The sequence below is a fragment of the Lissotriton vulgaris genome, chromosome 9, assembly GCF_964263255.1.
Source record: "Lissotriton vulgaris chromosome 9, aLisVul1.2, whole genome shotgun sequence".
Taxonomy (NCBI): Eukaryota; Metazoa; Chordata; class Amphibia; order Caudata; family Salamandridae; genus Lissotriton; species Lissotriton vulgaris.
Window position 1 is genome coordinate 602378742 of NC_141697.1, and position 25331 is coordinate 602404072.

The 25331-nt window shown below is 44.6% G+C and overlaps 1 protein-coding gene across 1 annotated transcript in view; it reads right to left on the reverse strand.

The window, feature by feature from the left end:
- The window catches only part of LOC147691944 (HHIP-like protein 1), a 284674-nt gene that overhangs the window by 44181 nt on the left and 215162 nt on the right, over nucleotides 1-25331 (reverse strand). Inside the window, exons 4-6 of the mRNA XM_086936706.1 lie at nucleotides 18761-19089; nucleotides 8016-8142; nucleotides 1099-1244 (exon numbers count right to left, since the gene is read on the reverse strand). Coding sequence (XP_086792832.1) covers nucleotides 1099-1244; nucleotides 8016-8142; nucleotides 18761-19089 — 602 coding nt within the window. The remainder of the gene's footprint in view (nucleotides 1-1098; nucleotides 1245-8015; nucleotides 8143-18760; nucleotides 19090-25331) is intronic.

A 25331-nucleotide genomic window follows, 5' to 3' on the forward strand; every position in this document is an offset into this window, starting at 1 on the left:
CAAGGTCCCAGGAGGACTAAAATGTGTCAGGCTTTGCCGGAACCATTTTTTCACTGCTTCAATAAATGGAATTGGAATCCTACCCTGTCCTGTGAGTGTGATTTTTTTCATACTTGCAGTGACTGAGGATGCACCACCAAACTACAAAGAGGACCACAGTGCCCATGACAGCGGACAATGTGGAGGATATACATATATATTATAAAGGTCAACAAGTTGCACTGCATGTGTGGTAATGACGTGTTGTAATGCCTGATATTCTATTGGGATAGGATTTTTTTAATTACCTCCAAACAGTACATTTGCAAAAGATCAGCCTAATTACAGACAGTCCCATTTTAAGAGTATGCCCACAACGTATATCAACTGAGCCATGTGTCACTTCAATTTTCAAGCAAGGCATTACCTATTGTGTTCTCTAGAGGAGTAAACTTGTTGCCAATTTAGAATTTGAAATAAACAGTACAATGGAGTTTTTGAAAAATTTCAGAATGGAAGTCTCAAATTTGAATCTGATTTCAGGTACAATTTCTGCATTACACATTTCTAATTTCATAAAAGACAATACAATTATTCTGTGATGCACTGCACACGCTGCTAATGATACCAAGTTGGAATTCAGAATTTTAAATGAGGAATCCGAAATTCTTTATCTAAGGGTGAGAAGTATAAACATTTATAATGTCAAAAATTGTCTAAGGTAAACAACCTTCAACTTTTTAATGATTTCTTACATTTTCAAGCTGAGGTTTTCATTTTGTATGTCTAACTTTCAATATTTCTCAATTTTATATTTCTGAAAGACAAACCGTAATTTTTTTGCAATGTAATTTCGATACAATAATTGACGATACAAGAATTTATTTCAGAATTTAGACATAAAAAAGAATTTTAGGAAGACAATCAGACTTTTGAATTAATCACTCTGAATATGAGGCACTCAGATCTACATAGGGAATTCAAATTTAACTTAATTTGACATATTTCCGCCTTGTGCCTCTTTGGTGTCCCTCAGCAGATTGGAACGATGGTGATATGTCCCGATTTGTTACCCGGTATGTTGACTGCTTGCCTACTTTGTATGTGAATTAAAGTTACCTGCCTCGTCTTCAGCAAAGGTGATGATGTACTGGAAGTAATTGTTGATGAGCTTGGGGAAGTTGCAGGTCTGGTGCTCTCCCATGCAGATCTCATTGTAAAGCCACTCTCCTGAACTCCTGTCTTCCTTGAGAGACATCAGCCGCCTAGCAGCACCCAAAATGACAGAGGTTGAGGAGTGAGTAGGCATCTTCTCCAAAAGATGGAAGAGCAAGAGGAAGTGAGAAAGAAAGAGATGATTCAGCTGCAGATGAGACACAACCTGCCATCTAGTGGATAGCGTGGAAGGGATGCCAACAATAACTTGAAACAAGAACAAATATTTGTAAAAATATGCTATCTCAAAGTAGGTGATGAACAAAAATCATATGTACCATCTAACTGAATGTTTCTTAAAAACACACATATTTGGAACAAAGTCAGTAAAAGATTTTGCATTAAAATAAAAATAAGCTAAACGAAATGAAATGTCATGTCTCTGTAGCATCTGTTGTGCTTGTGTATGCCAACCTCTGATCCTAAATTTTCCAACCGAATACTCTATTTTCCACTCCAAAGTTGCGGGAACAATTTTCTGATTGGTGATGCTGACATCAATGCTACAAGTCATAGGGATTGTGAAACATACAAGCTACACACAAAGAACATGTGTAGCAAATTTGTTCAGTCAGAGAGTGGTAAGGGTGTAGTATATAGCTGGTGGAGCTTTTTGGAGAACACTGTTGCAAATATATTACTAAAGCATAGTATAGAGGTACAGTGTCATTTACAGACAGCCCATTGCCGCTAAATTTGCTCAGACATAGAGTTTTTCTGATAAGAGCGCGCAAATGACAATGTGTGGAAATAGTTTTTCAGGAAATAAGTATGTTGAGATTTGTTTTGATCCTATTAAAATCGTTGTTTCTATTACTCTTTAGAATTGCAACAAAAAATATATATTTTCAAACTGATGATATATTCTGAAACATTTGTACTGTGCACTTACGGTGTTTAAATTGTAGTGTGTTAGAAAAAAGTAACATATTACAGCCTTTCCTTTCACACACCCTGTACCCCTGCAGAATTGCCACATAGATAACTTTACAAAATCATCTCACTTTGCTGTCTAAGAAAGCAAACACCAATCTCCATATAAAAAAGAATAAACAACCATTTGCTAGAAGATATTGCCTAACATTTGAACTCTGACTTTGAATCACAGTACATATTACTAAATAAAAACTTAATGACGATTGTATTGCTTTTTCGCCTTTTTAACTCGTGCATGGCTATTTTGGGAGTGCTCCAGCACCCCTACTTCCAATGTCTATTGTCCTCTCCTTCTTCTTGTGCTCATGAAATGGTATCTCACCCCCCAATAATATACACAGAGTTAGGTATGTTGTTTAGATGACAGTAGCTATTGTTAAGGAGTTACACTTAGTTGCTAAATTTTAACATCCACACTTAGGGGGTCATTAGGATCGCGGACGGACTTGAGTCCGTCCGCGACCCCAGAGCATGAGGGAACGTCCGCATGGGCTGCGGCGTTCCCTCTGTGCAGATTAGGATGTGACCGCCAGGGTGGTGGTCACATCCTCTATTTTTAACATTGCTGCGGGTGGAGCTTCAAGCTGCACCCGCAGCAATGTTAAAAATGCATGCACAGCATTTGCGTGCACAAAGCGGCAGGCACCGCGCGGTGCCTGCTGCATTGTGCACGCAAATGCAGGGGGGTACCATAGGTACCCCCCATGTGCACCCCCACCCCCCACTACACCTAGGGGGCCCGCAATGGGCCACTGCAGTGCAGTTACACATGCTTTTCCACGGCGGAAAAGCCGCCGCGGAAAAGCATGTTTCCATGCACATCCTAATCTGGCTGAAGGTGTCTAAGAGACACCTTCACCATTTTAGTGCTTTTCCGCCGCGGTTGTAAGCCAGCCGCGGCGGAAAAGCTGCGGACCTAAACCATGACCCACCAGCCATCCTAATGTGGCGGTGGGTCCTGGTGGGTCCGCAGAGGATTTTCCGCATCCTCCGGGCCGGCGGTGGCTTCCGCCGGCCCGGAGGATGCGGAAAATCCTCCATCCTAATGACCCCCTTATTGTTCCTCCCCCTGTGTACATGGTTATCAAAGCACATCATTCACCTCCTAAGAATTGGCACTAAAGACATTCCCTTATCTGTATGATGTTATGTCCTCCTAAAGGCAGATAGCCTAGCTCTAACATGCAAACACTATTCTTTACTGCATTGAGTCTCTGGATAACGTTTATGGCATGTTCAGACAAATGGTGAGTTCTTCCTCCATAGCTGACCCTGACCAGGTTATGCAGCTAGAAAAGTGTGTGCAAACTAGCATTGACTATGTGTGTTGCTTTATTCCTACAAGAGAAAGCATAGCCAGAACTCAGATGGGTCTCGACAATACCTTGACCGCTTTGGATCCCAGCCTGCTGGTCAAGTACCAGCTTATTGCATTATGGCAATTTCATTACAATGTTCTTAAATGTCTGCTTGTAACCAACTGCAAGGGCACTTGGGACATCTTCACCTTTTGCACACTTTAGGTTTTGATCAGCCTAAGGTACAGAAAAAGTTTCTCCTCCTTTGGAATATGTTATGTGAGCAGGACATAAGGGCCATACCACTATGTGTGTACTGTTGGACCATTCCTTCTACCTTCAAGTGTGAGAACAGTGCAGACACGTCCACCCTATTAGATAACATGGAGGGTTTTGGGCTGACCCATATTGTCACTGGGCCCACTCATAAAGTCATACTTTGGATGGCATCTTTACGAACAACCCCAATATTAGCTTTAATAAAATGTAGCACTAACGTGGACAGATCATAAGGCGGTTTTCTGTGCGCTCCTTTGTCCGGAGATGAAAGTGACATCCCAAAGCAGATTGCTATTGGTTAAACTCCACCATGGCATAAAATCAACAAAGATAATCTGGAGGAAGCTCTTGATAGATACCCCCCTAGCCTAGCTCCAGACAACAATAAGTCTGCTGATAATTTCGAATAATTGGATCAGATCAGCAGTAAACCTACTGGTCCCAGAAAAAACAAGTAAACAACGAAGAATTCAACCTTCGGCACCATGGTACAGTACAGAACTCAAAATCATTGAATCCAACTGTAGGCGCTTAGAACGCATCTGGAGATCTGACTAGAATGAGCAGGGTAAACTGGACTATAAGCTAGCCTTAGAGGAATACAAAAAGCAATCATTGGCGCCAAAAATAATTATTTTACCACTAAAATAGAAGGGGTAAAAAAAATTTCGAGAGAACTATTTAAAACTATTACCACTCTGTACACACTGCAGCGGGATAACTCAGGAGATAGTAAGTAAACTGTTGAAAGATACACAATCTGGCTCCCTGGTAGATCCCTGTCCCCCACTATACTTCATAAGGCCTCGGACATGGTGAGCACCTTATTGGCCCCTCTCCTAATCAACATTTGTATGTCAGGCACATTCCCCTCTTCGTGGAAGAAAGCCTGTACCAGACCCATTTTGAAGAAACCATAACTAGACCCCTCTGAAGTAAAAAACTACTGATCTATATCCTGTCTACCGCTGGAAGCTAAAATTCTAGAAAAATCCATCAATCAGGAGTTAACTGGTTACCTAGAATCCAATGACCCCTAGATTACACCCAACATGGTTTCAGACCACACCACTTAACGGAGTCATCTTTAGCAATGGCTACCAAGGAGATTTGCAAACAGTGGGACAGTGGGGGGAGAGCCATCCTCATCCTATTGGACCTTTCAGCAGCATTTGATACTGTGCTGTGAACCACCAAGTATTAATACAGAGACAGAAGGAAATAGGAATCAAAGGGATGGCTCTAACCTTACTCACCACGTTTCTGACTTCTGGGAACAGAGGTTGTGCTGGGGGTAACCAGACATCTGAGGCATTCTCCCTCCCCTGTGGAGTCAGCAAGGATCAGCTTTATCTCCAACCCTGGTCAACATTTACGTCACTCCAGTGGCTAGACTGATCAAAGCACATGGTTTATCGTTGATCCTGTATGCCGGTGACACTCATATAGTAATATCCATATCCTTAAATGTAGAAACAGTGCAGTGAGGTTTCACAACTGTCTGAAACACATTATTGAGTGGATGCACTTGAATTTTCTCAAACCAAACACTGATAAAACAGTGGTTGTGGAGTTCGGAAAGGGTCCATCAATCTGGAATCAGTTGTGGTGGCCAGTGGAGGCTGGGCAGTGTCCTGAACCAACTGGGAAGACTAGGAACCTAGGAGTCTTGTTTGACGATCAGTTGAACTTTGTAGGCCAGTGTAATCTCTTGACTTCCTCGTGTTTCTTCCTCTATAAGGTCCTGTGTAAAATTCTTCCATTCATTCCCCAAGACCTTCGCAAAGCTATGGTAGTAGCACCGATTCGCTCGAGAATCGATTACTGCAATGTGCTTTTTCTAGGAATTGACAAACGCCAATTACTAAAACTCCAATCTCTGCAGAATGCCGCAGCTCAGGTGCTACTCAACATCCCAACATACCATCCCATCTCCAACAGTATTAGGGAGCTTCATTGGCTTCCACTCCAGAAACGCATTGAATTTAAAGCTCTGTGCCTGGTGCACACAACACTGTATGGTGATGGTTCATTGGACCTACAGCAACTTTTCCATTGGCACATACTGTGCCAAGACCTCAGATCAGCCAATAAAGGACTAGTCCAGGTCCCAAAAATCTGAAGAGCTCGATGGCGGGCAAGAACGCTCTCTTATGGGGCAGCTAAACTCTGGAATCCATTGATGGTCGCAATCAGGCTACAATCAAACAGACCCCTGTTCCGGGGAATGCTTAAAACCTGGTCGTTTGCAACTACGCAAATTTAACCCCTCCTATGCTCATGACGAGCTCAGCTCGTCAAGACTGTTAGAACGCTCAGGTGCGGGGCTAATTCCCCTCCTGTGCTGGGCGTTCTAAAGAACGGGTGTGGTCATGACGAGCTCAGCTAGTCATGAGCAGATGAGAAACGTGGCTCATGACGAGCTCAGCTCGTCATGAGCACCGGGGCACTGTGCGCGCCCCCCTCCCCCCAGCACAACAGGGGGAATCAGCCCCGCAGCCAAGGGGTTAATCATGATCACTCTGCAACAGTTTCCATTACTCATTAAAGCTCAGCGCCAAGACACCTCGGCATTCGTAGCACTCTATGAATGCTTTACTTACTTCTTTACTTCTATACTGTTGATAACACAAGTCCTCTGTTATTTCTGTGGGAGTCTCATTAGTTTTCAGAGAATGAGAACAGTGTTTCTACATGTTGAAAAGTAAGCAATGACTGCTCACCCCTTAATAATTGATAGTTACATGAGGTTACTGCTTTACAGTTTCGGGCCCACCTTAACTGACAATTTTAAATTCATGCTGAAAACATGCATGTATCCACATGCCATTAGAGGAGTGGTTTAACATCATGTTCAGATCACTCTCAGATGAGGTGGCCCAGCCAAGACATTTGCATGCCGGTGCCTTCTAAAGACCAACAGGGTTGGCACTAAGTCCCTAAAAACATGTGCTTATAGATCAGCGGAGCTGTTCTTGGGGCCCTATTTAATTTGCTGACCAGGTTGGCACATCTTTATATGGCCTTTGCCTTCCAAACTTTTAGATTGATAACTGGAGCTTTGCTGTTCTCATTTGTCATCTTTCTGTTGTCACTTACTATGCTTAATTCAGAAAAAGATCTTAAGATCTGCATCTTTGCTAGATGTGATTGATCCTGCTGGACTTTCATTCCTTTATTGCAGTCAAAGGAGGTATTTTTCTGTCCAAACATTGTGTTCCACTTCTAGAGGTGAAGAGCCGTGAGCATGTAGAAACATGATAGCCATGTGGGCATGGCAATTCTCCTTTGACTCATGTGGTATCCTTTGAAGGGCATGTGATCCAGGGCTTGTATTTTTACAATAATGTAGTGCACTTTCACAAACAACAGCTAAATGCGTAATATCTCTCCTGAATAATGTCAAACCCTCCTCCAGATGAAGTCTGAGAGATGCAGTGCCCTCCTTCATGTAAAGGCTGAAGTGGGGCCTCTTCAGAATTATAGGGAGAGCGCCTACCGGTTAGAGCGCTGAAGTAGTAAGATGGGATCCTACAGCAGAGAGCTAGACTATGTTGCTCTCATCTGAGAATGGATATCAAGCATGCACTGATTAGCAGCTTATGTCACAGAAGTGCAGTTAGGTTGATTATGCTACCCAAGACACCAGACCTAAAAGGTAAGCCAGGAGGTGTGAGTGCTGGGTGTTATACACTTTTTGTGTCCTCAGCCACTGGCAGACATTGGGACAGGGGACTTGCACTCTCCTGCAGATTGCAGAAAGACAGGCTATCATAATCTTTTCTGGTGATGTGAATTAGTTGTGGTTATCATTTACTAAAGAGTTATTTCACTAATACTGTGGTTTTGAACACTTTTGATATATTATAATGGATGGAGCTAGATTCAGATATGGATAGATATTGTGACTTCCTAATATCAACCTGCACTCATTTCAACTCCACAATACCGGTTACCACTAAGTGGTCAAGGCAAGTATATGATGGGTTAGAATAGTAAACATATACTTCCCTGATTATGTGTACCTTGATGATATAGTATTGGTTGATATTAGAGATAAATTGAGGAGTCTGTAGGTGTGCAGGCTGATATTATGGACCTCAATATTGTGACATACAACCCGGCTGGAAGCAGTTTCAGATCCTGGACAAATTTCCTTTGTACATTCATGACATACAAAGGATGCCAACATTAATTGTGTTATTGTGCATTAGTTGATACACAGCCAGCCCATAACACTAATTAACAGTGGCTAGAATGGAGGCAACTAAACCACATAATCACAGGAGAAAATGCAACATTCCATACCCGCTCATGAAGTCTCCGAAAATGTAGAGTCCATTCAGGTTGGGCATCTGACAGCCCCTGTAGATGTATCCTCCTGTCACGGACTTCCCCAGCTTGTGGGGGTAGGCAAAGATTGGGAGTATGTCATCTGGAACAAAAATCACAGCACTTTATTTCTTTGAGGGGAGATCAAAGTACTGTTCCCTTCACTGTTCCCTTCATGGTGGACAGAGCATCATGTAGAATTGTTTTTAGTGGGCTTTGGTTCTAGTGTGTAATAGACATTAGAGGGTGGCTAAGGTGGAGGAGTGTTGTCCTACTGCTCTCAGAGCAGGAAAAAGAAAAAAAATGATAACATCTGTATTACCATTTTTTTTTGTAGACACTGGGCTTCATTAGGGCGTGGCAGGGCTAGTGGCACAGAGAGGAGGAGTGGTATGTGCACAATAAGTGTGGATGACTGTTTGGCCAGCCGTCTTGGGTTGGCCAAACAGTCATGCGCACTTTGCATGTTCTCCACCCGGCTGTAATACACAGCCTCGGTGGAGAACATGCACAGGCTCCCAGTCCCCATCTGAGCGCCAAACCACAAGGCTCAGAGCAGTCACATCACTACATTGCAGTGTTGTGATTGGCTTTGGGGAGCCTACCTGCTTCCTGCTTCAGGGACTCACCAGGAAAAGAAGCAACAATGGAGGAGAGATGGCGGCCGTGAGGAGGTATGTGTTTTTTTTAAAATGCTGCCCCCCCCCCCCAGCCCTGTCACCCCCGTTCTCTGCCAGCCACCACTGCTTCTACTAGACTAATGATCCAGGAAGTCAATTGAATGCATGGGAGAGAAATAGGAATAAATGGAAGAATTGGGGGCAGAAACGCACTGGCGTTGATGTGGGGAAGGGAAGTGGACACAAGACGATGAGCTGGCAAGGCAGAGGAGGCAGAGTCAGAGCACAGAGATCAAAAAGGGTTGCAACTTGTTGAAGGCTTGCAATTTTAGATTTAGTGCGGTGAAATCTTTCTGTAACAAAAAATTAAAATGTTTAACTTTGCCTTGAGGCTCCCTTGCTATTCGACATTAATTAAAGTTCTGGATGACAGCCTCAAAACTCTAGAGATTCCCCAGTAACATAAGTATGCAAACAGTACCCTCTTCCAACAGCAGTGAAGACAACCTTTGCTCCCTCTGCACAGCGCACTGCTTGTTAAATCACAATTGTCTTCACTGACACGACAATACACAACCTTTGTCCCTATCCGCACTGATGATCTCACAAGATGGCGTACTTAACCCCACGGCAGACAACCATTACCGTAAAAGTCCTTTAGCGCAGCACACTCCTCATGGAATCAAAGATGACCTTACTGTCACCACTGAAGACAACCTTAACCCTCTTCCATGCAATGCACTGCTCATGTTATCACGGATAGCATCACTGACACTATTGAAGACAGAGTGAACAAAGAAAGTTCCCCTTGGGTACATTTCTTAACAGAGTAGAACCTATCTCAAATTAACATTCGTCCTAATGCACTCTTATTCTCATTCATCACTCTCCACGCATTTCAGGATTAGGCCATATGTAATAGGGAAACCACTATAACACTAAATATTAAAAAAATATATGACATATATTTATTATTGACATTACAAAATTTCTTAATAAAAACACGGGAATAACCCGTCGATCAATACATTTGATATCACAGAAGTTCATAAAAACACAATACAATTAAAATATTTATCACAATATGCATGAAAATATAAAAAGAGTGAAAAAACAAGAGCTAGACAGAACAACTCAGTCTTAACGATTTACATATCTGTGATATTATCATGTTAAGGGCACGGAGTTAAGCAATCTATAATTAGCTTTTTTGCACCAATGTCCAATGAGCGGATTGTGTATCAAGATCTAGCATCGACTCGTTTCAATGGAAAAAGCCTTACATATACATCTTTTTCAAGACACGGGTTTAAGCACTCTGTATCTTGTTAAACATTTTCATGCAGACACATGCTTCATAAAAAAAGAGAGACTCCCTTAGTTGTACTCTTTCGCAATCTTTACGTTGGAATTATCAATAAAGATCCAAATGTGACGAGGACTCCCTTCTTATAAAAACTTCCTGCTAGATATAGCGGGAGTCGCAGTAGGCACGGTATACTTCTATTTCAAGACTGGAAAGGGGCGACCACTCGGTCCCCCCGAACGTATGGCAGAGTGCCCGATCCCCCCGGGAAGACATTTTTGGGCGGGAGGCGCGTCTCGGCTGGTATGCCCGAAGCGGCGTAGCCGGGGCGCGCTTTTTCCCGCCCTTGAGTGGGCTGGCCTAGACACGGACGCCGCCGGCCACGCCCTCGGGGCAGGCAGGGGCGGGTTTACGCCCGCCCTGAAGATGGATAAAAAGAGACGCAAGACCAGAAGACATCCTCTTGTTCCTGTGCTCTGAAGCTGCACCTCCCCGCTGCACGTGAGCTCGAGACGGAACGAAGAGCCAATTTTGAGCGTTTTAATCGTTCTTGTTTGTTTTTCAGTTACTTTGTTGGAGAATGCCGAAGAAGGTTGGAAAGCGCATGAATACCGACCAGATGCTGCGTGTTCTCATGAAGGAGATGTCCGAGCTAAGGAAGCGGGTGGACATGAATGAGGAAAGGGGTCCAAAACGTCCTTTGGCGGGAGCAGCCCCGGGAGGGAAAAACAAGAGGCCCAGGAGGGGGGCAGCGGGAGAGGAGATCCCCGGTCCCAGTGCTCCGCTCGAGGCTCCAACTCCCGTGCCAGAGGAGGGGAATCCGATCACCCCCGTGTCCGAGGATGATATGCCGCCCGAGTTGGCAGCACAATTGGCAGCGTGGTTGGGAAAAGGTAACGAGGGCGCCACGGCTGTCGAAGCGCAGGAGCTGATTAAGCAATTGCGTGAGAAGCGGGAAGCAGCCAAGGTGCCCGTGCCGGCTGCAGTGGGGGACAAGACACCAGGGACGGTTGCGACCACAGAGGCAGCGTCAGGTGCAGGTAAGCGGCCATTGCCGATCGCGAGGGATGAGTCAACACCCTCTCGGAGAGAAAAGTTGGGGCAACATGTTCCTTTGGCAATTAAGGAAAAGATTTGGGCGGGGGAGTATGTGAACATTTTTTCGTTACTTGTTGATCATTATGAGGTGGAGCATGTAAAGAGTCAGAAGGACCTAATGCATCCGAGTGTTTGGCGCGCAAAAATGGCCGCCTTTAAAGTGAATGAGAATATCGCCAATTGGGGCAATGCCTGGGGAATCTTTACATCAATCCTGGGCGAACGTAGGCCTGAATTGCTTTCCGAGTTCCCAATTTACCAATCACGAATCATGGGGTACTCGACATCGCATCAGGGGAATCATTGGTTTTGTTACGATAATATGTTCAGAAAGGAAAAGGAGCATAATAAAAGTTTAACCTGGGATTGTTATGATGCCTTGACCTGGGATAAAATGAAGGAGTCAGGGATGTTAAAAATGCCATTGGTGGGAAGTAATGTGGGTGAATCCTCCCGACAATATGCGGGGACGCCCTTTCGATCAGGTTCGGGGGCCGACGATCACTCGAAACCTACCGGCAATACCGGAAGAAAGGGTTTCTGTTTTAATTACAACAGAGGAACATGTACGAGACCGCAGGGATCGTGTAAATTCAAACATGAATGTAGTGGTTGTGGGTCGTCCCATCCTGAGGCCTCGTGCAGAGCCAGAACGGGTGATAACGGGGGGAGAGGAGGTGCCAAACAGGTCTAATATAGTCCGAGGGGCGCCTTTACCCACTCCCATTGATACCCTGGCAATGATCCCTTGGTTCAGTGATTACCCGGATCGTACTTCTGCTGGGGTGCTGCGAAACGGTTTTTCGTATGGTTTCCGCATCCCGGTAGGGGACTTTCAGGGTGTGGATAAGTGTAAAAACCAACTTTCCGTCCTGCAGCATACAACCGTAGTACAGGAAAAGATCCGAAAAGAGGTGACTCGAGGTCGGGTCGCTGGCCCGTTTAGTGTACCCCCAGTCCAGAATTTTGTTTGTTCTCCCTTAGGGGTAGTCCCCAAGAAAGACCCTGGAGAGTTCCGACTAATTCATAACTTATCAGCTCCACGAGGTCTTTCCGTAAATGAGGCAATCGATCCAGAAGTGTGTTCGGTGCGGTACGCATCCTTCGATGAGGCCGTAGCCATTTTGAATCGCCTGGGGCCCGGGGCACTGATGGCGAAGTCAGATATCGAGTCAGCGTTCCGATTGCTCCCGGTACACCCAGACGACCAGCGTCTCCTAGGTTTCATGTTTCAGGGTTGTTATTACATGGATAGGTGTATGCCAATGGGGTATTCTATATCCTGTGCTTATTTCGAGAAATTCAGTTGTTTTCTACAATGGGTTTTCACAAAGAAAACGGGTTTCCAAGATGTAATGCACTACCTTGATGATTTCTTATTTCTTGGGGCAGCCGGGGGTCTTGAATGTGGCCGGGCCTTGGCCGAATTTTGTGTGTTGATGAAACAGTTAGGCGTGCCATTGGCGCCGGGTAAAACAGTGGGTCCTACGACTTGCCTCGAGTTTCTGGGGATCGAGTTGGACTCCATTGAGGGGTGTTTCCGTTTGCCAGCCGAGAAAGTGTTGAAGTTCAGGGCTGCGCTGCAACTGTGTATAAATGCATCAAAAGTTACGCTGCAACAATTACAGCAAGTGGTGGGACAGTTGAATTTTGCCCTGAGGGTGATACCAATGGCCCGCCCCTTTTCCCGTTCAATTGCCCAAGCGATGGTCGGCCTTAAAGAAGGCCATCATCGCACGAGACTATCGGCCGAGATCCGCCAGGACATGCGTATTTGGTTAGCATTCTTGGCGGATTTCAATGGTAGAATCGTCTGGAACAAACCAGCCGTGTCTTCTGAAGAGCTGGGGCTATGGACAGATTCGGCGGGAAGCATAGGTTTTGGTGCCATTTTCGGCACAAAATGGTCGGCACAAAGATGGCCGACTTGGTGGCATGAGAAGGGTCTGACGAGTAATATTGCTTTCCTCGAACTGTTTCCCATCTTGGTGGCCTTGAGAACATGGCCCGATGGGTTCAAAAATCACTCGGTCATATTTTGGTCGGACAATATGACTGTGGTCGAGTGCATCAATAGTCAGGCAGCACGTTGTAAACTGATCTTAAGACTACTTAAAGAAATTGTTTTACTATGTATGCAATTGAACGTGCTATTCAGAGCAAAACACGTGCCAGGGGTGATGAATCAGGCAGCTGACGCACTGTCTCGTTTTCAAATGCAGGCTTTTTCGGGTTTCCTTCCCTCAGCGGACCCGGAGCCGGCACCCTTTACCGAAGCTCTCTGGTCTCTCGGTGCCCCGAACTTCGTCACCTCGTGGGAGAGAGTCTAGCACCAAGGACGAGGAAGGCATATGAAGGGGCGTTTCGGGCCTATTTAGCCTTTTTGGGGAGTGATAGAGAGCGACTTTGGGGTCATGAGGAATGGGTGGTGAATTTCCTGATGTCCTTACGTAGGGCTGGGAAATCGGTGGCTACGGCCCAGAGGCATCGTGCTGCCATTTCCTTTGTTGCCAGAGCACACGCTATCCAGGACCCAACAGCGTCCTTCGTTGTACAAAAAGCGCTGCGTGGGTGGCAACGCCTTGAGGGTCGCAGAGTAGATGAAAGGCGCCCGATAGGTTTGGATAGATTGTCCCAGTTGTTGGCTACACTTCCTGCCACATGTTCATCTCAGTTTGAGGCAGTGCTGTTCCGAGCCGCGTTTACGCTAGCATTTCACGGAGCAATGCGGGTAGGCGAACTAGTTGCAAAGAACAAACTGGATGTGGCGGGGGGTTTGTGCCGGGAACACGTTCAGATCAGGGGAGAAACAATGACTGTCTCCTTTGTAAGGTCTAAGACTGACCAGGATGGGATGGGTGACTGCGTCATCATACGCAGGATTCCTGGGTCCTCCATATGTCCGGTAAAGTGTTTAGAGGATTACCTAGCACGAAGGGTGGCATCATGGGGGGGGACTTTGTTAAGACACGCGGACGCCACCCCACTGACGAAATTTCAGTTTCAGCGGGTGCTTGCGATGTCAGTTGCCGCTGCGGGCTTGAACCCGGGCGAATTTGGGACCCATTCCTTTCGGATAGGGGCTGCTACGGAAGCTACAGCCAGGGGTCTTAATGTTGAGCAAGTGAAACGAGTGGGGCGTTGGTCCTCCAATTGTTATAAAAGATATGTGCGGTTGCACATGTTGTGAAGCTGTAATTATGTACTCTGTACTCACGCTTCTTGTTTTTGTTTGGTTTCAGTTACGCAAGCCTACGAGGCGGGGCGGACTATGCAGTCGACCTTACACCGGGCCAGCGGTCAGACATCACCGGCTGTGAAAAAGGAGGTGTGGGTCGTGGGCCACTCATACGTGAGGCGTGCCGCAGACGTATTCAAAGCAGGTGACATGATTCACGTAGCTGGGGAATACGGGTACAGGATGTCCTTCTACGGAAGGGGCGGTCTCTGTATTGACCAGTTTCAAACATTTTTTGAGGGTTTGTTAGGGCGGACAAGGTCACCGCCGTCTATAGTTATAGTGCATGTTGGGGGCAATGATTTGGTCACCATCGGTAGACGACTACTCCTGGAGGCAATGCTTTCCACTGTAAGTTGGTTGGCGAGGAGAGTTCCGGGGTGCACGATTGCATGGTCCCATTTGATTCCACGAAAGGTGTGGCGGGGGGCTATCTCTATACCTGCTTTGAATCACTCGGTTAGGAAGCTTAACAATAAAGTGAGTAGGTTGTTCCGTTCCAGGACATTGCATTCTATTTCTCATAGCTGTATTAATGATGACAGGATGTATTCGGGGGATGGTGTGCATTTGTCTTGGGAGGGGAATGAGTTGTTCTTAGGAGACTTCTTAGCATGGTTGAAATCTTTGAAACATGACCTTTAGGTAGGAGTTTTGTGGGGGGTCCGGATAGCCGGTCAACTATCCGGCCTGTGGCGGTAAGGTCATGATCGGTGAGCACTAATTGGAAGATCCCTATGAGTGGGCGTCACCCAACACGGATGGGAGCGCTCGGGGGAGGTGGCCTTTGGCCCCTCAACGGGGAGGCGGTCCCTTCTAAGGATGGGTCGCCGGAAGAAGAGGAAAGGCGGTCAAGGCCCCTTCCTGTGTAGGAGGGGTTACAGCCCCCTCCTGGGGAATTTCCCGGGGCCAGTGACATCTGCGACGGCAGATGCGGTAAGTTGTGTGGGGTTGGGGGGAGGTCTACGATACCTTCTAGATACCTCACACGAGTCTTCGAACGACCTTTAACTGGCGTCGAGTTGATAAGTGCCCCCGTCAAGACAAGGGAAATTGTAGTAGTTGCACGTGAGTACGCCTCAGTGCTGTCGCCCCTCCCAAGTGGGGGGGGTATGTCTGGTTAGGGATCTTGACACCGGTTACGACCTTGCCGTTGGCCCTTAAACGTTAGGATGTACAATTTCAATATTTCAAGTAAATGTTTTGTAGGATGTTAGATCGGCTAGGAGAACCTCTGTATTAGAGAATCTGTTAAGGTTAGCCAAACATCGCAGTGTGGTATGAAATTGTACATTAATGTTTAAATGTTCTAATTTTTTGTTTTAATAAATACGGCCGGGAGGGTCACTCCCTCCCACTTCCAAAAACTTCAAGAACCGTTTCCGGTTTCCCTCATTTGGGGATTGTGTTGAGAGGGGGTGGCGGGTATCTCAGCCATATGGAAAGGGGCGACCACTCGGTCCCCCCGAACGTATGGCAGAGTGCCCGATCCCCCCGGGAAGACATTTTTGGGCGGGAGGCGCGTCTCGGCTGGTATGCCCGAAGCGGCGTAGCCGGGGCGCGCTTTTTCCCGCCCTTGAGTGGGCTGGCCTAGACACGGACGCCGCCGGCCACGCCCTCGGGGCAGGCAGGGGCGGGTTTACGCCCGCCCTGAAGATGGATAAAAAGAGACGCAAGACCAGAAGACATCCTCTTGTTCCTGTGCTCTGAAGCTGCACCTCCCCGCTGCACGTGAGCTCGAGACGGAACGAAGAGCCAATTTTGACCCACCCACCAGCCCCTGAGGACAGCTAGTTGTTTTAATAAAGTTGACCAGTTATTCTATTTCGTTTTCAGGTTGTTTTGGTGTTATGTTGATATTTAATGTGTAATAAAGATTGGTATAATGTTACAAGTTGGTGATTAAAGAATGTCGGATTTAAGGTCCGTTTAGACACAGGTTTTTCGGTCATAGTGGCCAATGTAGTTTCGTTTAGTTAGCACTTGTCGTATTTATTTCGGTCAGGCGGTAGGCGGTAAGGTCATGATCGGTGAGCACTAATTGGAAGATCCCTATGAGTGGGCGTCACCCAACACGGATGGGAGCGCTCGGGGGAGGTGGCCTTTGGCCCCTCAACGGGGAGGCGGTCCCTTCTAAGGATGGGTCGCCGGAAGAAGAGGAAAGGCGGTCAAGGCCCCTTCCTGTGTAGGAGGGGTTACAGCCCCCTCCTGGGGAATTTCCCGGGGCCAGTGACATCTGCGACGGCAGATGCGGTAAGTTGTGTGGGGTTGGGGGGAGGTCTACGATACCTTCTAGATACCTCACACGAGTCTTCGAACGACCTTTAACTGGTGTCGAGTTGATAAGTGCCCCCGTCAAGACAAGGGAAATTGTAGTAGTTGCACGTGAGTACGCCTCAGTGCTGTCGCCCCTCCCAAGTGGGGGGGGTATGTCTGGTTAGGGATCTTGACACCGGTTACGACCTTGCCGTTGGCCCTTAAACGTTAGGATGTACAATTTCAATATTTCAAGTAAATGTTTTGTAGGATGTTAGATCGGCTAGGAGAACCTCTGTATTAGAGAATCTGTTAAGGTTAGCCAAACATCGCAGTGTGGTATGAAATTGTACATTAATGTTTAAATGTTCTAATTTTTTGTTTTAATAAATACGGCCGGGAGGGTCACTCCCTCCCACTTCCAAAAACTTCAAGAACCGTTTCCGGTTTCCCTCATTTGGGGATTGTGTTGAGAGGGGGTGGCGGGTATCTCAGCCATATGATTGTATCTCGTGCATGAATCTTCCCTGTATTTTACCTTTAATAGAGAACCTTAAGCGTAGTAGAATGACCGCTTGATTCTATTGACTGTTCTCCCTCGCACCGTCTTTTATCTCGTTGGGAGGTATAAACGCTATCGGTCCTTTTAATAATTAGGGATCCGTACAGGTACAAAGGCTGACCCGAGGGAGTGGACTGCACTTTCCAACAACATACAATTACGGATCCCAAATTATTAAAGGGACCAATAGCGTTTATACCTCCCAACGAGATAAAAGACGGTGCGAGGGAGAACTATCAATAGAATCAAGCGGTCATTCTACTACGTTTATGGTTCTCTATTAAAGGTAAAATATAGGGAAGATTCATGCACAAGATACAATCAGTCTCGAAATAGAAGTATACCGTGCCTACTGCGACTCCCGCTATATCTAGCAGGAAGTTTTTATAAGAAGGGAGTCCTCTTCACATTTGGATCTTTATTGATACTTCCAACTTAAAGAGTATGAAAGAGTACAACAAAGAGAGTCTCTCTATTTTTATGAAGCAGGTGTCTGCATGAAAATGTTTAACAAGATACTGAGTGCTTATACCAGAGTCTTGAGAAAGATGGATCTATAAGGCTTTTTCCATCAAAAAGCGTCAACGCTAGATCTTGATACACAATCCCCCCATTGGGCATTGGTGCAAAAAAGCTAATTATAGATTGCTTAACTCCGTGCTCTTAACATGATAATATGACGGATGTGTAAATCGTTAAGATTGAGTTGTTCTGTCTAGCTCTTGTTTTTTAACTCTTTTTATATTTTCATGCATATTGTGATAAATATTTTAATTGTATTGTGTTTTTATGAACTTCTGTGATATCAAATGTATTGATCGACGGGTTATTCCCGTGCTTTTATTGAGAAATTTTGTAATGTGAATAATAAATATATGTCTTATATTTTTTTAATATTTAGTGTTATAGTGGTTTCCCTATTACATATGGCCTAATCCTGAAATGTGTGGAGAGTGATGAATGAGAATAAGAGTGCATTAGGACGAATGTTACTTTGAGATAGGTTCTACTCTGTTAAGAAATTTACCCAAGGGGAACTTTCTTTGTTCACTCTGTAAGTGCCCTATTCCCTTTGGTTTTAAGGGGCCCCACTCTTTTTTTAAATACTATTGAAGACAACCTTAACCTCAACCCGTGTAGTGAAATCGCAAATAGCTTTAAGAACACCAAAAAACACAAACTTAACCCACTTCAGCGCAATGCACTGCTCATTAAATCAAATATAGGCTCATTGGCTCCACTGAAGAAAACCTGTGTCCCCTTATATGCAGTGACATCAGAGATGGCATCAGTGAAGCCACTAAAGACGTTTTCCCTTTCCACGCAGTGCACGGCTCATGTAAGCCCCGGTGACCTCCCTTACTCCACTGACGACAAACGGTACCCACTTCAATGTAGAGCACTGCATCACTGACAACGCCAAAGATGATGTCAATGATGTCATTGATAGCCATAAAGTCTACCATTCAAAATACTTTGAGGAAGGCAAGGGCAGATGTCTAAAACCTTTGGTCATTTGACATTCCTGCAAAAGTGGGTTTATTATTATATGTTTCTTTACATGCTTGTCTATTAGCTTCTACAAAGAGACATGCAAGCTTCTTTTCAATACAGAAAGTACACCTTGTAGGCGAGGCTTACTGAGTGAGGAGTTGTGGCAGAGTGTCTTGTCGTAGCAGGAGAAGCCCTCCTTTGCCCTCCAACCGTAGTTGCCTCCTTTTTGGATGATGTCCACCTCCTCGTACTTATTTTGCCCCACGTCCCCGCACAGAATACGGCCCCTCCCTGACAAGCTGGTGGCGTCTCCACGGTCAACAGAGCAGCGCCACATGTTCCTGACGCCATAGGCGAAGACTTCCGGCCGAGCTCTGTTGTCTCTGAGGAAAGGGTTGTCAGCTGGGATGCGGTAAGGCGGACCCACGTCATTGCCATTGACATTAATACGCAGGACTTTCCCCAGTAAGGATGATCTGGAAGAAAAGTTCAGATAAATGAATAGAGGCCAGCATGTTTTCTTTCAAAGGAACCAAATCATAGGAATAAGAAGTACTTAGGGGCATATTAGCAAGAACCTAATTAAAATGATCTCTGTTTTAGCGGCAGGAAACTGCCGCTAAAACGGCGATAATGGGCTTGCTAATATGCGTTATAGAATTCCAATAGAAGCCCAGGTTAGATCCTCCCGCTAAAACAGCGATAATTTTATCGAAGTTCTTGCTAATATGCCCCTTAATTTGTAAAAGAATGAGTGCCGGGACACAAAGTTTGGCTCTGAAGCCCTCGATTGGCTCTATTGAATCTCGGGGTTGCTGAAAATCAAGGCTTAGTGATTTTGATTCCACATCATGCCTCTTTCATCCACCACCAGAGACTCCGTGTCCCTTTATCTCACTCTTACAGGTTCTTTTTTAACTCTGCTTCCTTTGTCAATGTTTTTCTGTCTTTCTCTTCCTCCTTCTTACCACCTTTTGTGTTTTTCCCACACTTGCTCTGGGTCAAAGTTTGATCAGGAAAAATAAGTAATGGTTATGAGCAGGAATAAGCATTGGCAAAGCCAATAGATTTTGTCTATGTAAAATCAGTTGGTTTAGTCAATGTTTTTGTTGCTATGTTGTACAAAGCGCCGCTGCTTTGTACAGCGTGGCTGACAGTAATAAAAATGACAAAAGCCCAATGATGCAGTAAATACTTGCCAGATTATAGCCTCTTTCACTTTCATTGTGTCTAGTATGGTATGGACTTTCATTGTATGGTATGGTATGATTAGGTATGTTCTGTCAATGTAAGGCATGGTGTTGTATGGTCTGTCATTGTGTGGTATTGTATGGATGGCTTGCCATTGTATAGTACGGCCTGTCATTGCAAAGTATGATAAGCCATGGCGTGTCATTATATAGTATGGAGTGGTATGATATTGTACGGCCTGTCATTATCTGGTGTGGCATGGTATGTCAATGTATGGTATGGCCTTTGGTATAGTATGGTATGGTATTGTATGGTCTGTCATTGTATAGTATAGGAAGGCCTGTCATTGTAAGTTATGGTATGGGCTTCCATTGTATAGTATGGTATGACCTGTCATTGTTTTTTAATCGTTTTTATGATTTTTATAAGTATAACAACAGATACTGTGGATAGTATTTAACTGCTTGAGAATGCATGTTCATACAGATCTTTGAGTGATGGATACACGTAGAGGAGTAGGAAGTATGCCAATCAAGTAAATAAGTCTTAAAGCTGCAATCAGTGTGTACATTAGTAGATAAAAAGAATGTTGTCAAGACCACATCAATTGGTAAATTGGGGTCTAGTTCACAAACTGGGATGGAAGTGGTTTGAGGAGCGAGATGAGGGGGGTATTGCAGGGTATTTCTGTCAAAAAGTAAGGACTCATGGGCACTGGTTATGTGGTTAAGGTCTACTGGCGAAGAAGGAAGAGTGGAATGTGCTGGGGGCAGTGAAGATGGAAGAGCATTGTTGAAGCAGCAGCAAATATCGGAATAGTCCGGATCTGTTATGGGGGAGATCATAATCCCCAGTGAATTGCATAACCTGAGAGAGGAGGGTAGCCCCGTAAGAGGAAATGGATCGCTTGTAGAGGTTACGCACCTCTTCGTATCGAAGGGCATCTTCTTCAGTCATACCCTACTTACGGACTGCCCCATACCAAGCAGATACTGAGGGAGTTGTCTGTAGAGCACCAGTGCAGGGTGAGTGTGCGTTTGGCGAGGAGGAGTGCCAGGGAGGCGAAACAAGTGGATACTTTGTGTTGCTTGCAGTGGCTTGAAAATGTCAAGTGAGCATGCTTCCAAGATGTGAATGTCTGTGAGTGCTGTGACCTGCTGCAGTACAGCATGTACCTTTTCCTAGAAATGATGGAGGGCAGGGCAACACCAAAGCATATGTGCCACGTCTGCCTCCAGAACCTGGCAGTGCGGACAGCATGTACCTTCCTGGTGGAATTTTTTTTTATTTGGGTTGGGGTGGTGTATGCTCGGTATAGAATGAAAAGTTGAGGGGTTTTAAAGCATAAGTTACAGGACACTGTTGAGGGAACTCCAAGGCTATCATCCACTTTTTGTCCTGCAATATGGGCCCAAACTCGTCCTCCCATTTGTGTTGGACTGTGTTCAAGGGAACCATCGTTAAGTCGCAAGTGACTTTGTGTAGGTGATGAGCTGATGACTGGTGCCCATTGTAAGTATAGTTTGAAGTACTGGGGGTGTCACAGGCTCTGGCTCTGTGGCATTCCATAGGGTACGGCATGTATTTGTGAGCTGACGATGTAGGAGGAATTGTCCTGGGGTTGATAGTAATCTGTCACTAGCTGGTCAAATGAGAGGAGCTGGCCATTCAGAAAGATGTCTCCAATTGTGTGCATGGAGTGTTCTGTGCAAGGGTCTAGATCACGGCGTGTAAAGAACTCAGGTAAATTAGGAAGGCCAACCAGGGGCAGTGCGGGAGCATAAACCAGCGATCCCAGTGACATTCTGTTTTCTCGCCATACACGACTTACCTGAAGAGGTCGTGAAGAACAGAGTGTAGTTCTTGGCAGCAAGAGGGGGTGGACTTCTGGGAGGGGAAGGATGCCATCTTCATTGCAAGTCTCCCCATATACCTCCCAGCTGTTCAGCGTGAAAGCCATTAAAGTATGCCTTGAAAGTCAGGGTGTTTAGCCCTCTTCAGTCTATCGGAAGCTGCAATTTTCAAAGGGCTATGCAGCGCTGCCTGTATCCCCAAATAAGACTGCCCAGTAAGGAGTCAAGGTATTTGTTTAAAAAAAAATCAATTCTTAAAGGTAATTATATAATAGCTTACATTAACATGAAACAAAAATTCAATTAAAAGGAATAACATTCAGTCATCATTGAGTCAATCATTAAAGGACATGAAACAAGAAAAAGAAGAGAAAGAACACTGGTGTGTATATTCAAACAAAATGTAGTATCAATCAAAAATTCATTTGCATAGGGTACATAAAAAACAACACAATGTTACCAGAAGTAATATTGACATAAACTGTAAAAAATCCTTCACAGTTACATTTGTGAACACCTTTTAAAGAAATCTATTTCGGGCAATCTGTGGAATTTATACAAAACTAATATTGCCTCTCTTTCATTTGAGCTGAAAATAGGTGTAAAGTCGACGTTTCGGACTAATTTTGGCTTTGTCCTTTAGACCATCTTCAGGATGTATAAAATGTTGATTAAAAAGACCGCTGTATGTACATGAAAAAGAACTATCAATTATCATGTCATTTTAAGTAAAAAAAAGACTTGGTGAAGAATTGCTAAGAAAGAGTTGTGGTTGAAGCTATAGAGTTAGGTCAAAGATCAAGTCCAAAGAAGACCCAAGTTCTGGAAAAAGATGGTGACAGACAACACCAGAAATGAGGGAGACTACAAGTTAATTATATGTGTACTCACTTTTAGTTAAGTAGAAATCTTATTTGTATTTAACCGCAAAGTAGATCAACTAGCGGTTAGATGCCTCCAATTTGAAGGACTATACAAAAAAGAGAAATTGATTAAAATCTCCTTTCTTTAGAAGAGAAAAAAGTCACACTATTTATGTATCAAGAGTGGTGTGTGATTATATTCATCTATTGCTAGCCGGACGATAAATAAAACTTCAAAACCATTCGTACATCTGCTTGGTGTCTGCTCAGCATTGAAGTAAGAATCTCTCGGAATTATCATTGGCTTAAAGATAATGAGATGTAATATGCATAGGCGATAAGTACTGCACACATGGATTAAGAAGAGCCAAAATAAGACATCAATCCATAAGAAGTCTGCTATATAAGTTAAGTTTAAAAAGACAGACCAATGCTGAGCAGGCAGCAAACAGATGTAGGAATGGTTTTGAAGTTTTAAATACAAAAAGGTATTTCCCCTCGATCATGTGCATCTGATATTTATAGTCCAGCTAGCAATAGATGAATATAATTACATACCAACAAATTAGCATTGCTCAACACTCACATTACGCAATGCTGATTTCACTCTCTCTTTACTCCCCCAGTGTTCGCCGCTTCCGGGTTCTGTTAAAAGCTACATCATGACATTGATGGGGGAGGGTGCTAAATACTCGGAGCTCTGGCAGCCTTTCCTGCCCCTGCTCGCCACAGAGTTCAGAGAGGTCCCGTGCCCTCGCTATTTGCGTTTGCTATGCCTGTCAAATGTGGACCGTTAGGGATCATTTTAGTGGATTGCTATATTTGTTGGTAGGGGGCAGTGGCCCTGGAACATGGGTGGTGGATGGGAGGAGGGGGGGTGGGCCAGGGGTGGGGGTAGTTGGGTATTTTTTTTGTTTGTTTTTGTTTTTGTGAAAGTTTGTTTGCACCTACAGCATGTTCAGCCCTGGTGCTGACTTTGTCTCAAGGCACGGCTCTGTGTATTCTATTGTCTGTGCTTCCTAACCTATAGCGTATTGAGAGTAAGGAGCTGTATGATCATCTGCTGTTCATGTATGTGTGCTCATATGTTAATAAAAAGATGTAATACTAAAGCTACATCAAACACTTAGCTAGTGTAACTATGCTCTTTTTTTGTGACAGTTTTTTACGTGACATGCAATAAACGTACAGTTAGTAGCACAATATGCACTTCCTGCATTCATGGGGAAACACGTGTGGCACTTTCACAGTGTCATTGCGGTTTTTCCGTTTCTGGGCTGTATACTGAATCATAATAGCATGCAAGAAATGCACCTCTAGAGATAGCCTACCCGTTCAGTAGTGTATGCACAGCATGATGGTTGAGCACAGTAGACCGGCATGTGTTGCACTATTGCTGGCCATATGGTTGGCATTTACGAATTGATCGACTCACAAAGTGCTAGATCGCAATAGACACTGATAAGTCAAAGAAAGTAGCACAAACAAACGGAATAAAAGATTGAATTTTATGTTATATGTCTTTTATTTTCTCTTTTTCTTCTTCTTTTGCCTTACAGGTTTTAACATTTTCCCGGTGGGGATGATAATGGTGGAATGGGTGGCCTCTGCATGCAACGACTACTTCTTGTTGCATGTAGAGGCCACCCATTCCCCATTTCTCATTGGGGCAGTACCATGGTTCTCTGAATAGTAATGCCGCAAATGGGTGCACTGCTCTTCCCGGGAGCCAGAAGTCTAGGCAAGGTATGAAATGTCATTGTATATAATGGTCCAGTATTGTATAGTACGGTATGGCATGTCATTGTATATTATGGTATGGTATTCTATAGTATGGAATGGCCATTCACTGTATAGTATGGAATGGGATGGGCTGTTGTATAGTATGGTATGCTCTTGTATGGCCTGTCACTGTATAGTATGCTATGATAGGGCCTGTCCTTGCATAGTATGATAAGATATGGCATTTCATTATATATTGTATGGTATGGTATCGTATGGCCTGTCTTTTCGTGATGTGGTATGGTATTGTATGGTGTGGCCTGTGGTGTAGTATGGTACTGTATAGTATGTAATTGTATAGTAGGGGATGCCCTGTCATTGTGCGGTATGGTATGGCCTCACAGTTTATAGTATGGTATGCCCTATCATTGTATATAATGGTCTGGTATGGAATGGCTTGTCATTGTATATTATGTTATGGTATGGCATTGTATAGTATGGAATGACCTGTCACTGTATAGTATGGTATGGTATGGCCTTCCATTGTATAGTATGGTATGGTATGGTCTGTCCTTGTATAGAATAGTATGGTATGGTATGTTATGATATGGCTTGTCATTGTCTAGTATGGTATGGGCCTGTCATTGATTATCGTTATATGGTATGGCATGCCTTTGTACAGGATGGTATGGTATGGCCTGTGATTGTATAGTAGCATATAGTATGGTCTGTCATTGCATAGTAAGGTATGGGATGAGCTGTCATATAGTATGGTATGCTATGGTATGGCCTGTCATTCTATAGTAATGTATGGCCTGTCACTGTACGGTTTGGTATGGTATGGCATATCATTGAATAGTTTTGTGTTGTATGGGCTTTCATTGTATAGTATGACATGGCAGTGTAGAGCATGGTTTTGCCTGTTATTTTATGGGACAACTTGTCATTGTTTAGCATGATATGGCATTGTATGGCCTGTCATTGTATGGTATGGTACGGCTCATCATTATATATTATGGTATAGTATGGTCTGTCATTGTATAGTATGGTATGGCCTTATAGTATGGCCTGTCATTACATGGTATGGTG